This window comes from Gavialis gangeticus, unplaced genomic scaffold (genome assembly GCF_001723915.1).
Source record: "Gavialis gangeticus isolate Ggan-Ray unplaced genomic scaffold, GavGan_comp1, whole genome shotgun sequence".
Lineage (NCBI taxonomy): Eukaryota > Metazoa > Chordata > Crocodylia > Gavialidae > Gavialis > Gavialis gangeticus.
Genome location: NW_017729031.1, coordinates 19,083,201 through 19,100,291, shown reverse-complemented (window position 1 = coordinate 19,100,291; position 17,091 = coordinate 19,083,201). Strand labels below are relative to the sequence as shown.

Genomic DNA, 17,091 nt, shown 5'->3' with positions numbered 1-17,091 from the left:
GAACTTGTGTTATGTCATGGGTGTAGAGCATTTCCAGGATCCTTATCATGCAAAAAATGTAACTTGTTTAAGCACCCTTAATGTAGCTGTTCATGACCCATTATAACAGCCAGTCTGAACAGTCTGCCTTTGACAATAGCCTGTGCCTTATTAAGTTTACACTTCAGTGCACAGCATCCTAATGTTGCTGTACCTTTAAAAAAACATAAAAGTCATCAACTGTGCTATAAAGTAGCAACTGTGGTATAAACTATCCCGTTACGTAAAATGTTTAATTAGAAACTTAATGGTGAGCATAGTGGTAGCCTTTAAAAGGTAATTGTGTTGGAGAGTTTAAATAATTCCAATAGCCTAATTGCCAAATTGTTGATAATGCAAGCTGCCACATATTTGACTGTAAAATGCCTCAGGACACTTGTTTGCATATAAAAGAACTAACTGAAGTCAATTAAGCCTGTAGATTAAATTGTGAATCAAAGTTGGGGTTTTTTTAGGTTAAAAATAATATTCATGTGACTTGGCCACAGAAAAAGCAGAAAGGAATATATTAACCTATCAACACATGGAAATATGAAACGCAAATATTTTTTTATCTGAACCTGCAAAGAGTTTTCAAAGGGACAGTTAACAGAAGCTTGGTATGAAAACAAATATAAAAAATTCTGTAGTAGTTAATTAAAAATTCCTTCTTTCTAGATTTAGCCACACCAGCCTGCAAATAACTTAATTTCCTCTGATTTTCAATAAAAAGCTACATTTGTAGGAGCAGAAAAGCACAGCTACTTGTGTTACTCCTGAAATTCAATTTCCCTTCCTTGAAAGAACACGGGAATATAAATGCCATGTACAGCTTTGATGTTATTAATTGCTTTTAAGAAAGGCACTTAGGCCTGAAAAAATTAAACCCATCCTTACATGTTTATATTTTTTCCATAGGGATTTATTCTCAAAGAAAAATATTAGTTAGTGCAAAGATTAAAGCTCTTTGATTGTAGTAGATAGTTACAACTGGGAGTAACATACAGTAGGATCAGAAGCGGGCAAAGAGTTCTTTATGTCTTCAGTATGAGGATGAGAAGGAGCATGGTCAGGGCCCTGCCTGCAGTGCAGGCAACATAAAGCAAGAGCAGGGAACTGAACCTAATGTTCAGTGTGACCTTGAGCAAGTGTCTAGGTGCCTCAGATCCTTCTCTGTGATATGGGAACACTAGCTCTTCCTACCTAGATGGGATGTTGTGAGGAGATACAGTAAGGACTGTGAGATGCCTGAATATTGAAAACCATATGCATTCCTTCCCTTTACTCCCTTCCACTCTTCCCGCCCCCCAATAAACCAATGCATCATAGGTTAAGTTAAGCTGGAGAGAGGGAGGTAACGTGATCAGTAAAAAGTTGCCAGCTTGCCTCCAGAAAGGTGAGCCTCAAACATAGGACGGCATCTGTTTGAGTCACCAGTTGTCTAGTTGACGAAGTCCATTAGACTTGGTTGATCCTGGTTCGTTGACTGGAAATGTAAACCACCCATTCATCATCCCTCTTTAGGCATTCCCTCTTTAGTGCTCTGACTTTCAGTTCCAGGCTTGTTTGACCCTCAAGCTTAAGTTTCTCATTAAACTCAAATTTTAAATTTCAATATAAATGGTTCAAGCATGGCAGCTCTCAAGACTAAGCTCAGACATTCCTTATTATAAGGCCCTCTCTTCCATTTTTCACTGTAGTAGCCCTCTGCTTCACTCTTTCTACTTTAACTGTATGTTTTGTCAAATAGGATGACCAAAGCTAGACAAGTAGCCAGCCAGTGGTTTAAGCTAGACCTTATAGAGCATTGCAGCACAGCACCCTTGGTTTCTCCCTTGATGCGGTATAGATCAATAGTTTATTTGCCTTCTTTATGGCCTGCAGCATGTTGGACAAAGGATTTAAATATTGGGTCTATCAATATACTCGTCACTGCAGCAGATTTGAATATCTAGAAAGAACTATCTTTGATGCACAGATAAAACAGAGCCGGTGCTGTGATATTTGCTTTGTGCTATATGCACAGACACAATATTCAACTTAGGCAGGGAAAAAGCTAAGCATACAAAGCATACTTGTTTTTGCTTCAGTTTTCTGTGTCTTCAATCTTTCTCTCATCTTTTCTTTTCTCCCCCACTCATGGGTCTTGTTAGCCAATTAGCCTTTTGGACAACAATCCAGTAATCCACTCATAAAAATACACAAAACATCCCTGGGATTCTGGTGGTGAGTCAGGGACACTAACTTGGCTTGGTAGTGAGAAGAAATGGGTCAAATTTACAAAATTTGGATGCAGATCAATCTTACAAAAATTCAGGATTCATGTTCTGGGTATGGACCTTTCATTAATAGTGACTGCCAGTTGATATCTGTTGACACTTATTTAATAGCATGTATGAAACAAAATAGGATGGAAAGTATAATTCCCAGAGGTTATCTGTTCACATTGCAATAAAATATTGCATCTGGTGTGACTTGTGACACCCACAGCAGGCAACTGAAGAGTGATGGGACTACTGACATTTATTTATTCTCTTCATCTCTAGAGACATATCCTCCAAGTAAGAGTTGGGGCACTTCAGTTAGAGCAATATGTAGAAGGCCACATGTCTTCTGCATATGTGATACCTCAATTTCCAGGGCAACCAAGATGATTACTAATTTTTAAGGGAGTTCTTGGGGGAAGCTGATGTCTACCAGGAACCTCATATTTATCCTTCCTGATTTATTTTCTGCTTCATGTTTGTCTTGTAGGTGAAATTGACCTGCAGATTCTTTCAAAAGTGCAGGCCAGACATCCAGGAGTTGCCATTAACCATGAGGTGATAGAACCAAGTGATGAACAAATCTGCCACTACAAAGGTATTTTAACTGCAAAGTTGAACAATGACACACTTGACATGTTACAAGGCATTTTGTCCTGATTTCACTTCTAAAAGTTAGTTACTCATTTACCAGTATATAGTATCATTCATACTGTTAGTACCACATGTACAATAAAATGGGAAGTAAAGTCCATTTTCCAAGGGTATGTATTATATTATTCATATTAAACAAATATGAATATTATGGACCTTCCTGCCTTTTTTTACAAAATGTCCTAGCTTCCAGATCTTCCAAGAGTTTTGCATGGGCATATGTTCATGACTTAACAGATTGCTTTATAGTGTCAGGTTGTTGGAAAATTAGATATTACCATATTTCACTGCATACAAAATGCCCAGGAATAAGATACACACCTTATTTTTCAAAGACAGAATGAAGGGGAGGAAAAAACTTTCCTTGTAGTAAGTAACTGAGTAGCAGAAGCTGGGAACCTGAGCCTGCTCACTATTTTGCTCCCTGCAGATTGTGTTCAGAATTTACTTTTGCCCAGCCTAAGCTTAAGTGGCCAAAACTCCTGTTACTATAGTGCCTCACATATATCGCAACTTTCCAGCAGCTGATTTTTTGGGGAAAAGTGTGGGTTACATAAAAGAAAATATGATACTTACAGTCATAGTAGTTTAAACTGTTGAATGGCCAGATGTACAAGTGAAACAGAGTTGAAACTTGTCAACAATTGTGTGAGAGACCTACAGCTGCCAAAACTAGGGGCAACAGAGGAAACAAGGATAAATTGGTAACCATGGGCTGTCAATATAATGTAGCTGAGAAAAAGGCAAAGGCAACTCTCAGATGTATAGCTATCTCTGATGTGGAGTTCTGTGTTCCAAAAAAGCATTAATTTGAACAGGAACAGGCACAGAGAAGGGATATTAGGATGGTCAGGATAGTTGAAGATCTTATATTATGACAACATCCAGGCTAGGGAGAGAAATTACACATGAACTGCTATAAGTGATTGGGAACCGGGTCAAATCTGTAACACAACAGAAGTTCAGTGCACATAAACTATTTTCAAAATGGCTGAAACCTGTTTAAGATAAACCTGGACGGATATAGTATCAATCAGACTTAACTGATTTAGGTTAAATTGGTTTATTGAACTTCTGTCCCAGATCCCCTCCAGATTCAAGTTAACTCACAGTCCCCCAGCATCCCAGGATGTTTTGCACCCGCCCCCACAAACCCTGCCTGGCAGGGTGGGTGGGCTAGCCTTTGCCCAAGCTGTCTGCTCCAGCTGAGCAGGAGGTATACTCTAGCGCCCCCTGGCTTCTGGCTTGGGCCACTGCAGATATTTGGCTGCATTTCTGGAATCAAAAGTAAATGTCTGTTTGCTTGCTTATTGGTTCAGTCTACTCAGCTTAGATTAACATGCAAAGACTGAATTGATTCAGCCTTGGGCTTTTTGACTGTCTGTACTTAGCCCCACTCTCTCACTAATTAGCTAGCTGCATAATATTTGCTCCTTCTTTCTGTAGAAGCTAAAAGAAAAGTAAACTAAAAATTAAATCCTAGGCTAAGTTTATATTTAAAGTGTTGTTGATTTGTAAGTAACCTTATCTCCCACAAATATAAAAAAATGTCATAAGCTCTTTCTTGAAAAGTGGGAAAGGTGTCTGTTCTCTTGACAATTCAGAAGCCAAGTTCTCAACTTGGTCTGCTTTGTCCTTCCATGAGGGTAACAACCTAATTTCCATGTTAAACACATAAATCCATTCATTAGGTGAGCCTGGGACATGGCTATGACACCAAGTATAGATTGGCATGGCTGAGTTTTCTCCTGTAACTATAAAACCTAGAGCAGCAACTCAGTTGTTTTGACTTCTGGGACGTAGCCAACAGAGAATTTCATTACATGTGATTGGTTTGAGTCTCAGCAGTATATTAAGGCCCTTTGGATTGCTGAGAACCCTGTATTTCCAGTGTCAAGTCAAAGCGCCACACTTCACGGTTTTTGCAGCCAAGAGGGGACTGCCAGGAGGAGAACTGGCACATAAATCTGCGATAACACTCTCCCCATGTGCAAATTCTCAGAACTGCTAAGAGGAGTTGAGGTTCAGATTATTTTGGGGGCAGAAACTTATTTTAGCCAAAGCCAGTTTGTGGTTTCTGAACATTGACACAAAAACCCCATGCTGTTCTGGCTTGGCGAGCAATTCAGTTTTCTTCCTAATGTCTCCTTACAGACCAGCTAGCAATTAGATTGAACCAGATTGCACCAAATTATTTGTGATTGTGATATGGACTGCTGCTGAATGACGGCTGAGTTTAAAATAGCAAATTAGATCTGAACTGTGGGCACACAGGCCAATGACTGATAAATGGAAGAGAACAGAATAGCAGCAGCAGCGTCCAAAAGTGGTAGCCCATTTCCAAAAGTAAAGGGAAGGGAGATAAGCACTGATGGAACATTGCTCATCTGTTCTGCAGAGGTATATCATAATCAAAACCTAAAAAGAGAAACATTTTGATTAGTGGTGGAAAAGCACTGATTTAAAAAATCATATTATTCTGAACCTGTGTTTGTACATGTAAGGATTTAATTCACCATTATGGCACATCCATTTTACTGAGGTCACACCATTGAAAATAATGGAGGGGAATCAGGCTTCTAAATTAGAGCATATTATATTCTTTAACCATTTTTATCCCTATCTCAATCTTTGTACACACATTAAATCAGTGCTTTCAAATATGCCTCCTATCTCCCTACCATAATTATCATCGCAATAAACTACTACTTCACTTCTGACCCAAGCAGTTAATAAAAAAAAATTCAAGGTCTTGCAGATTGCTCTGATTAGAAGAAGAAATTGTAATTGGAGGCTGGTATTTTTATGAGGCAGACCTATTTGTTTATAAAACAGAACAAAGTCCTGTTTCCCTGAACCCAGCAGGAATAAAACATCAAGATATAATGCCTTTATTCCCAGTTTTAAACCTCTTTTTCAGTTAGTTCAAAAGTTCTTTCTCTTAGCTTCCCCCAGGAACATGTTCCCGTTGCTTGTTCTGATTATATCCTTATCTTTCTCTGCCCTTGCTCCTTTGGAATTTCACCATGGTCCTCTCAGAAACAAACTTACACAGCTCCATCAATTAATGCCCTAGCACTTCCAGTTGCTGTAGTCCCTTGGTTACACTTAGCTTATGTGTCATAGCCTCCATTCAGCCTCGAAGGTCTATGCTTTGGGTGGTAACCTCTGCTGTTTTGAATATTCCTGAACATTTAATTGCTCTCTCAGTTATTGTAAATAGGAGGATACTTTTGTGACCAACAGTTTTGCAATATCCTCTACAAAGCCCTGATTCTGAACCCAGCTGAAATAGGGGACATCTGCATGTGGGTCTAAATGTTTTCTCATTCTTGAGTGAGCCAAATCATGGTTCCAGATACCAGGACTCTGTGGAAGTTGGAACCAGATTATGACCCTAATTTCTATGTTTGTGCCCATCTGTGCTGAAAAGCCTGTTGGATCTCTAGAGTACGTAGTGCCAAACTTTGTACAGATAAAGTCATCATATCCACTTGATACTTCATCCTACAAAAATCTGGCCAGTCATCCTTTGATTAGGACTGTTCACATTAGTACTGTTAATTGCTCACATTATATAAAATATAGGTTCAATATTTTGAATAATCTGTTGCTACATTAAAAAGATACTCAAATGTCATACTTTAAGATAACGTCTGGATACATTAAAATTCTGAATGGAAATGGATGCTACATTTGCAATTGAAATGAACTGTGTACCATCCTCTCTGTATTTTAGACCGTGTAGCTAAGACATCAAAGCTAGAGAATGTAAAGTTTACCTGGCACAAAGAGACATCGTATGAATATGAAAAACGAATGAATGCGAGACAAGAGTTTCAAAAATGGGACTTCATTCACATGATTCAGGTAAAAGTCTCTGCATGGTAAATGTTGTCAAAGATACACACCACTCTTAAAAATAGACAATAGGTTTGTGACCTCAGTATGCACTTGAATGAGAAGATGTGTGAGCATATTTCCTTAGAATTCAAAATAAGCAGTCATAAAGGAACTGCAGAAATGAAAGCTGTTATAGTAAACTGTCACCTTGGAGAACCACTGCTCTGTTAATCAGGCCATGTGTAACAATCAGGAGAGAAATACACTTTATTGTCTTCAGAATTTTACTCTCTTTATGAAGTGGTCTTTTCAGCACAGTGAGGTGCACTGAAGCTGACGTAGATCTTGCCCTCACTCTCAAAAAGCACAGTTTTTTACTTCGGGGTAATTAATGTATGCAGGCTACCCTCAGTAACAATATAACAAAGTCTTTGGTAACGTGTAGGGGGTGCACGTGAATGTATGTACACCCCCTGAGATCGGCTGTGCACCAGCCGCGAAACTGGAAGTGCCACTGGAAGTGCGCTGCTGGTTTTGCCGCTGGCTCGGCAATCGCCCCCTCCCCCCACATTGGCGATCTGGTGCCCCCCCAGACTCGGGCAGTGTCAGTCGCCCATGAGTGAAGGACAGGTGTGATTTCACCTGTGGCAGACATCACCTAGTTGATCTTGCAGTAGAGACATAAGTGCCTTATCTTCACTGTACTTTTACCCCAGGATTTCTCATGTGTTAATTAACCCATGATAAAATGCACACTCTTTTCACAGTGATGAAAAGGAGCAAGAATAACTGGACACAATGCAAACTGCATTGACATCACAAAAAGATGTCCAGTGAACCAGGGACAGAGGATTTTATGGAGTTGTGTCGGGGGGGCAGAGAAGAGGGGTGGAGAAAAGAAAATATTAAGAACATGTAACATTTTTACTTTTTTCATTCTACGGACAGCATTTCTTTAATATAGGGCCTCATCCATACTCTCTCCTCATTCAGAATCCATGCCTGCCTTTTCAGCAAGTACTCTGCCCAGAAAGCTCATTCTCTTTGAGGTTTTTCTGGGATCACTACTCTCCTGCTTCTCCCATTGTCTGTTCACTTTCTTCCGGCTTTCTGTTTCCGTTTTCTCCCCCCACCCCCCTCACCCACCCAGATTCGTAGCCAACTAGTACCCAGTTTGTATTCAGTATCAAGTTAATGCTCTTCAGCCTGACACACTTAAATGAAAATAACAATTCTCATTCCAGATGCTTTATTATGTGCAAGACATCGCTGCTACTATCCGATATTTTCATAGTCTCCTGGATGCTAAGGCCAAGCTGCTCATTATTATTGTATCAGGTAGGTGTTCTTCACCACATGCACAGTTCAGACCTGAATCCCATTTTGTCTAAAGATGTCCAAGTCCTACTTTAGCATCTAAATGTAGACATGCAAAAGGGACTATTTCCACTTCAGTGACTACACTTATCCTTTTGAGTAGGCTCAGAAGAGATCAGGTACTTTATGCTTTGTGGCAATACTGGTTTACCTAGGAAGGCCCATAAGTCCCTAAAACCTCCATCACAGAAAGTCCAGGTGAACTGGCTATTTGACAGAGAAAAAGCCTCCTCCCGTCTTTTAGCTTATTAGCCCTGGATGAGGGCGCTTGCCTGGGAAGAAAGTGACCCAGGTTCTGGTCCCCTCTTCCTTTGTGTAAGGACTGTGTCATGGGCAGTCTTGCCTAATGGTTAGGCCACCAGAGGAGGGTCAGAGACAGAAGCAGAGTCCAAAACACAAGTCAAGTCAAGGTTCAGGAGTCAGATGTCGAGTTAGGAAATCCAAGGGGAAATTCAAGAAGCCAGAGTCCACGAATAGAGCCAAGCTGTGTCAGAAACCAGAGAACACAGGGTCAGAGAGGCCTACCAGAGAAGACCTTCAGAGAAAGTGCAGCTTGCTGCCAGAGTGGAAGTAAATCAGTAGGCTGCTCTTCCCAGTAGACTATGGGGAGGCCCTGCCAGTGGCCAGGTAGAATCACTAGCTGGGGTAGGGCTGCCAGCCCAAGACCCAGACAACTAGGAAATTAGCTGAGGCTAGGCTGCCTATTACGGCCCCTGACACCTTGTGGGAAGGATTACATCCACATTTTTGTCTTAATGGCAAGCCAGTGATGCCCGTCAGTACTTCTATTGCTTACTGGGCAGCTAAAGAGGAAGGGCCTGGAGAAGCAGCCAGCAATGCTAATTGTGGGCCTCGGTGGCTGGGCACTGACCTGGAAAAGGGGTAACTGTTGGTTTGGGAGGGTCAGGGGACCTAACAATAGCCCAGTCAGGATCCGGGGGTAGGACAAGTGCAGTCCCAGGGCTAGGATGGATGGCTGGGCTTTCCCAGCCCAAGGGCTGCACTTTGAATATGTTCAGGCATTTAATAGATCAGGTTAACCTGTTCCCAATCTAAGTTGGTTTACTTCCTCAGAGGTGATCAGCCCTGCCATTTTTTTTGCCTGATTTAACCCTTTTGAATGCCTGCACAGATGGCTATTTAGATCAGCGTAACCTTAGTTATGTTGATTTAAATGTAATGGCTGTACATACATTTTGATTCACCTTCTAGACTTCTATGCCCCCAAATGACAGTTTTCCAAGTGGCCTCGTGGGCACTGACACACAGTTGGTGATTCTGTTACCTGTGTAGTTTGGACACGTAGGCTTTTGGGCATGTGCAGTAGGCTGTGCACTGGCTGGGTAGGGATGTGGCTACCTATGTGCATATAGCAGGTGAGCATAAGCCCCAACAGAGGACCCTCCAGTGTTTTAGCCCCAATAGCTGCTGTTTTCAAGATCAGGCACTAGGTCTCATAACTTCCGGGGGCATGTAGAACTGAGTAAATAGCTATAACTGATATGTCATGCCATGCAACAAGCATTTATAGACATATGGCTCATTTTCCCGTTTAACTGCCCATTTCCTTAATATCATTTTATCTGGGAAAAAACCTCATCTTTAGGATCAGATGGGATACTTCAAATCTGGCTGAAATACTGTACATCATGCCTGGTCAAATCATGTCCAGTGAGTGCTTGAATCATGACCTGTGTGCTCCTGCTGCCATTACCTCCACAGCTTCCAATGCTTCTGCCCCTGGGTCTAGGTGCTGCTCTCCCAGCTGTCACTACACCTACACTACACTTTCTAGCACCTATTCCTGCGACAGATCCTCCCCGCACTGCTCCTGGCATTACCACCTTCTTCCTCGGCCTCTGCTTATTGTAGCTTCTGCTTCTGCCCCTGAGGAAGTGTGGCCCATGACCCCTGGAGGGCCAGAAATTGGAGAGCTTTGCTGTACATGATCAATTCAACAACAAAAGGGAAAATCAGAATAATTTAAGATTTACTGTGAAATCCGATGAATCTGATTAAATTAGAGGTGCTGTGATTGGCATCTAACACAACTCAGGAAAATTTTCAATATATCATTGAGTTATAAGGAATATTTGGATAATAAGATCCAATACCTTGTAATCCTCACCTATGATTATTTCTACAGGAATAAGGATAATTTGTTCAGTGCTTTGTTTTTGTTTTTATAAGATTTGGGCAATATTTGTGTTGTTTGATTTTTTTTGTAGAGCCATTGTATCTCTTTTACAGGCCATGAACTGCCTGTTAAAAAAGCTGCAATTTCCTGATACATGTTTATTACAAGGTTTTTTTTTTCTTAAAAAAAAAAAATTTTGAATAATTTTTAGTTTGTAGTAGGGGGGTGTCTACATGTGACGCTACATCACCATAGCAACATGCTACAGCGATGTAGCATCCATGGGCAAAAACCATGTTGCTGCTGCTAGGTCACCATAGCAACATGCTCCTTCAGTATAATGCATTGCTATGGTGACCTAGGGGCTAAAAATAATCGTGCACTGCTGGCACAGCGCAGTACAGGCTTTACTGCACCATCATTTAGTACTTCCAAAAGGAGATGATGGCGCAATAACAATGGTGCCATAGGGGCATGTGTAGACACACATGGACTGGAGCTGTTAATTCCCCATATTCCATATTTTAAATTATAACAGATTTGAATGGATGCACAGATCAACTAACATGTTTATGTCCTTTGATTGCCAAGCAAAGCTCTTCAACTTGGGTTGTTGGCAATATTTTGGGATAGTCATGAAAAACTTTTCCAGCCAGTATACGTGGTCACTGAAATACGTATGGGAGGTGAATGAAGAAAGGGTGTCAAAATGAATTTATTTAGAAAAAATCTGCACTAGTATTCATATTTGACGTTCTCACCCAACTTAGTAGGTTTTGAGAGTCCTCATTTTTCATGGTACTTGGATCTGAAAATGCAACTCATGATTCACAAAGATTACATGAATGACTCTTAAGTATTATACACTCAGATACATATGCAACTAATGATTGCTGATTTTGCACGTTTGACTTTTGTGCTGCAATCTTCCGTCCTCCCTGCCTACACGTCGGCAAGTACTCTATTTACTTGAATCTAAGATGAGGTTTCTCCCTTCCTAGTCAGCATGAGAAAAAAAGCCTCCTGTCTTAGTTTTGCAGACAAAGCAGAGTGGGGAGGGAAGGCAGGTGGCTGCTGTGGCTCAGACTCTGGCCCTGAGCCTGGGCTGGGGCCAGAGTCAGACTCACTGCAACTTTCTGCCACCCCCCCCTCCATGGGCCCTGTGCAGCTTCTGTCCCCTTTTCCCCCACCTTACCATCAGGCACAGCTTGGCTCTGGTTCAGGCTACATTCCCTCTTGGGCACAGAGCACATGGAAACTCTGTCCCCTGCCTGACCAATCAGCAGTGCTGACACTGATGCATGGCTCTTGCCCAGCCAATCAGCACCATCGACACTGCTGAATGGATGGCAGTGGCTGTGCTTCCACCTGCTGTGCTCTGGGAGGGAACAGAGCCCAAACAGCGTCTGACATTAAGGGAATGTGGGGAGGGGAACAGTAGAGACTGTTGGGAGCAGTGGCGGGGGGGCAGCGATGAATTAAAGACACCCCTCCAGTAATTAGATTCTATATGTGGAAAATTATAACAAATTAATACATTTTTTCAGATATAGAATATAATTATTAGGGGATTGTCTTAAATTCAAGGTCAACTTTGATTTGAGTAGACATTGTATGTCTGTAGCGGGATGTCTTGGAGTAGCCGGTAACCTCTGAAAAAGCTTAATGATGAATGGATAATGGAATACAGAAGAACAGAAACTAAAACTGCTAACAGGAAAAAGGAAAGCCAGAGCAGAGGCTGATCAGAATAGCAGGGAAGAAAGAAAGTAATACATGTGAAGGGGAGAGAAACCCTGAACAGAATGAAATGAAAAGAGACTCATAAGATGGAAACAGACAGGGAAATAAATACAAAAAAGCCAGTTTCAAACTATTTGTCCCTCAACTCCCCTCCGCCCCCCAGATATAATTTCCTGCATTAGTACATTAGGATGTGTTAATGTTTTATCTAGTGGGAGAACAGGAAACAGAGAAGGGACACTAAGGAAAACTTGGTCACTCGGATATGTTTTCAGTTCCTCCCACTCTATACTTGTCAGAAAGCCAGTGCAGCTACCAGAGTTATGTTGTGTTATTTTCAACATAATAAAAAAAATACCATTCAGTTTACATCATCTTGAAAGCAAAAGTAGCACCATATGTTGTGCCTACAGAGAGCTATTAAAATAATGCTTCAGTCAGGTAGTGTATAATTGCTCAGTGCAGAAATGGCACTGAGTCACAGAACACTGACACCAGCAATTTTTCTGCAATTAGTGCCCTGCGTTCAATTTTCACCAGGTGAAAAGATATCACAGAGCCTCTTCCAAACCATGGAAGTGTTTATTTTACTGTAGGTAACCATCTGCAAATAAGATGCTTTCCAAAAAAAGGCAAACAGCTCGTTTTGGTTAAGGGAATTTACCATCACGACTCTCAACACCCCCTTATTAGGCCTCATGTTACTTCCATACCACCCTGTCAGGGTGCATCACCCTCTATGTAAATGATTTACATCCAGAATGTGGAGTCATGGACCTGGGATTTCAGAAAATAAAGCCGTTAATCTTGCTTTGTTTTCAGCCTACCCAAATGCTCCTTTCTCAACTGTCCTCATCTCAGCCCTCTGTTGATACAAAGCACATCTCTGCTTTGAAGATGTATCCACATATCTTTGTATCCACATAGCTCTGTGATCTCTATGAGCCAGATTAGCCATCTTTAGATATATTGAGGGAGTAAAGAGGAGAACAAGAACACTTCCTTCTCTCCATTCCCCTTGTACAGTAAAGTGCAGTCAGAAAGATGGCTCCAGATGCCAATTAGCTTACCCCAACCAGGTGAGATAGGGGAGAAAAGCACGATGTCCTCCTTCCCACCTATGCGTGGAGGAGGCGGAGCAGCAGGTATGTGTTTCCTGGCTATATAGTAACTCTGAAGCAGAATTTTGCTCCAGACTCCTGAACCATCCTGTACCCTGGCCTTTTGGCAGTTTCCGTAGGATAGCCCCAGGTAAGTATTAGATACAACTGAGTTACTATACTTATCACGTATAAGTCTTAGAAAGCACAAAACATGTATGTAGCACAGAGTAAAAGCCCAATCCTACATCACTGAAGTCAATTTTGTCAACCTCAGGAGCAGCAGGATGAGGTCTTGCTGGTTCATACAGTATCCTGGTCTCTCTCCCTCTCCCTCTCTTCCTGCATCTATTTTTGTATTGCATACATGCACACTCCTATCTACCTCTTTAAATAGGTGATAGAGCATACTCCAAAGTTTCTGGCACTAATGTAAACCAAAATACATGAGAAAGAATGAGCTTCAAATCTTTAGGTTTCAAATATTTGTATCTAGGGACATTCTGGTCTGGGACAGAAGTTCCAAAAACCAGCTGGACCTAAATCGGTCAAGTCTGATACTACATTCAACCAGGTTTATCTTAAACCAGTTTTGGCTATTTGGAAAGCAGTTTATGTGCACTGAACTTCTGTTCTATTACCAGTTTAAACTGGTTTCTGATCACTTCAGCTGGGTTATGTGCAACTTTTGTCCCTAGGCTCTGCGGGCAGGGGGGAGGGGATTCTGGGTGATATAGGCCCAGTGTAGAAGGCCTGTGGTATAGGACTTATTTAAGATGCTGCGTTCAGTGGGGATGTGGAGGCTGTGCACTCTAGGTATTTGGGGTCAGTCCTTGAGACTGTTCCAGTACCAGTGTAAACTTGGTGTGGATCTAGCTCCTCCAGCTATCCCAGAATCCTACCTATGTATAGGTAGCGTACAGTCACTTTTGGCCCCATCTTTTAAGGTATTTCTCCTGAGTTCAGAAAAGACTCTGCTTAGATTAGGACCATAATCTTTTAAAATGACCACTTGAAACTTTGTTCAGTAGTCTTTCCTAAATCATATTATCAACTCCCTAAAATTCTCTGGCAGGATCCAGTGGCTGGGACACACTGTGGAAGAAATATGGATCTCTCTTACCACTAAATGCTCCTAGCTGTTATGTTTCATCTGCAGACGTCAAAAAGGTACTCGATATGGAGGGGCTGAAGTACCAGCTTTTTGAGCTTCCATCCAGTATGGATATAACAAATTGCTTTATTGAAGGAAATAAAGATGGGGAGCTTCTGCTGGATTTTTTGACAGAAACTTATGAGTTTAGCAAAACTGCTCCACTTCATTTGAAAAACGCAATAATGGAAGATCTGAAAAAACCTGAATGCAGTGAAGAGAGAGACAGAAAGGTCTTTTTTAATAATAACCTGAGTGCAATAGTGATTGAGCCATAAATAAGTGCTACTGGATTTCTCAGCCCATAAGCACTGTAAAAGCTCTGCATGTTTTGTAGACTGGTACATTTACTGGGGTACTGATAAACATATTAGAAATATTAGAAGGTATGAAAGCAGTAGCTGTTTTACAAATGTATATCTATGTATTGCTAATTCTTTACTAATATATGAATGAATAACTTGCTGAATAGTGAACTCCCTTTAGTTATACAATAGCTTTATAATCAAAATGCATGTAAGTGGGACTGTTAATTAAAACCCAGCAAGGACCAAAATATAAACTTCAGCCTAATGTTTAATAATGAACTTGAAGACATTTGATCACTGTGATTGAAATGCTCTGTATAGTCAAAATATTTTTCTTAAAAGCAATACATCTGGAAACCTCCCTTTTTCCTCTTATAGTTTATAAACTCCCATTCCAAAAGTACTGATCTTGCTCCTGGCTCCTCAGCTGCTAATGGTTTTTGACGTTATTATGACACTACCATCAAAATGACACAACCTCCAGTTATTGTTCTAGTACCCTCTCATCTTGTGCAAACATCACTTGGCCTATTTGTCAACATCACTTAATAGTACTGCTTTACTGTTTCCATATTTCCAGATTTAATTTATATTGTTTTACCTACTACTTACCTTCTCATACTTCTCTTCTTCTTATCTTCTTGTATCTTCTCATATTGTCTCATTGTCAGTACTTCTATACAGAAAAGTCTCTGTTATTCGGTACTTCAACTGGACTACCTTATTAACTGGAATTTCGGCACCGTGCCACTCTGCACCGCATGCGGTGGGACGCACACAGCGTGGTGCTACGCCACAAGTGGCGGGACACACATGGCACCGCACCATGCCACTTTGCCTCCTGCTGCAAAGGAAAGCTCACATGCGGCAGCTGCCACTGCTCACCACCCTGCGCGGCCACCTCCACCCCCTTTCCCCCTTGCTCTGTGTCTGGTCAGAAACCCTGTACCTCAGCTAACCATCACTTTTAGCTTACCAGCACCCCCGTTCCTCACTCATGCCGGATAACAGGGATTTTACTGTGTTCTGCACATATAAATACCAGATCAACTAACACTCATAGCCGATTCTCAGAACCATTAATACCATACTCAGCTTGGCACATTATTGTAGATGATCCTCAGCAATGGCAAGCACTACTTCCATACAAACAAACGTACATTAGCTGGTCACCTCAGACCCCCAGATTTCTGACATGGATTGGATGATGCAGTTAGAAAGCAAATCCTCTGGTCAGGATGAGTTGATCTCCAAGTTTAGCGTAACATGGTTTCCTGTGTTTGTGTTTTTAGTTAGATACATATGCACTCTCCCAGTTTTCTATCTTTGAAGCTTTGTGTAGCAAACACTGAATAAGGTTTGTAGGCTCTATAATGTATAAGATGTAAAATAAAACTTAGAGTACAAAACTGATCTGGCTTCAGTTGAGTTCTTGTTGTCAGTGGAGTTATACTGGGGTGTATTGGTCTTGGTGTCATATACAGTGCAAGACATTTAATAAGGATTATTTTTTTACTTCTTTTTCCTGTGAACAGTAAGACATACCTTACTCAGGAAAAGTTTTTCGTGCTTCTCAGTACTGGTGAAATGATTTAATCCCAAATCCCTTCTCTCTAAACTTCGGTCTTCAGTTCAGTGGTTGATGAATTTGTTTTGCTAAATTATTTTATGGGTTTAGAAACTGTTGTGCTATATACAAGTTACGGTTGTTAGTGGAGTACAATGTAGTTGCTTCAGTGACTTTTATAGTGAAATGTTCAATTTATCCGGTGAAGTAGGCGTGTCACACACCTTTGAAAGACTTTGATTCTGTATAAAAATTGTCTACTTTAGATAATGCATTAATGCAAGGGAAAATGTTTTACTTTGCATATACATCTCTGATGCAATATAAATATATTAAAGATTTGAGGTAACAGGCAATTTAGTAGAGACTGTATCGGGCATTAATAGCTATTTGTATTAATTTGGGGCAGAATTATTTGAAATGCAGTTAATTCCAGCCTACTTTAAAATGTAGCCACACTATTTCCCAGCTGTTGAGCTGAACAAAATCTAATGTCATTTTTAAACATCAGTATATATAATGTCATATATTAGCTGACCTAAATATATTCTCTGAGTCCTTACTATGACATAGTACTTTATTATGAGAAGGGGATGGGAAAAATGCATCTTATTAGCATGGAATGCTGTATGCATTTTTAATGTACGGCAAATAAAGGATTCAGCTATCTGTCATCCATTGCCTGTGGCACTGCCCCTTGAGTGACACTTGGGGGCTGTTGAGAATCCCTTATTATAATATGGCCACTAAATTAAAAAGAAGGTTGAATGATTTCACTGCTTGTGAAAGAGATCACCTCGTTTGGATACTGCCACACTACCTTGACCTGAAAAAGTGTATCCTTGGGACACAGAACTGCTCAATATAAAAAAAAAAATGTACAAAGTAAAATGAAAATGCAAGACAGGAATCTGACCACATCAAAGA

General features: G+C 40.8%; 1 protein-coding gene across 3 annotated transcripts in view; it reads left to right on the top strand.

The window, feature by feature from the left end:
• Window positions 1–16,010, top strand: part of LOC109301351 (histamine N-methyltransferase-like) — a 35,663-nt gene extending 19,653 nt beyond the window's left edge. For 2 of the 3 annotated variants that reach the window (XM_019522469.1, XM_019522470.1), the window contains 4 exons: window positions 2,773–2,880; window positions 6,676–6,806; window positions 8,024–8,117; window positions 14,212–16,010. In XM_019522469.1, coding sequence (XP_019378014.1) covers window positions 2,773–2,880; window positions 6,676–6,806; window positions 8,024–8,117; window positions 14,212–14,567 — 689 coding nt within the window. In that variant the 3' untranslated portion in view covers window positions 14,568–16,010. The remainder of the gene's footprint in view (window positions 1–2,772; window positions 2,881–6,675; window positions 6,807–8,023; window positions 8,118–14,211) is intronic. The other variant, XM_019522471.1, reaches the window with a different exon arrangement.
• Window positions 16,011–17,091: the final 1,081 nt, after the last annotated feature.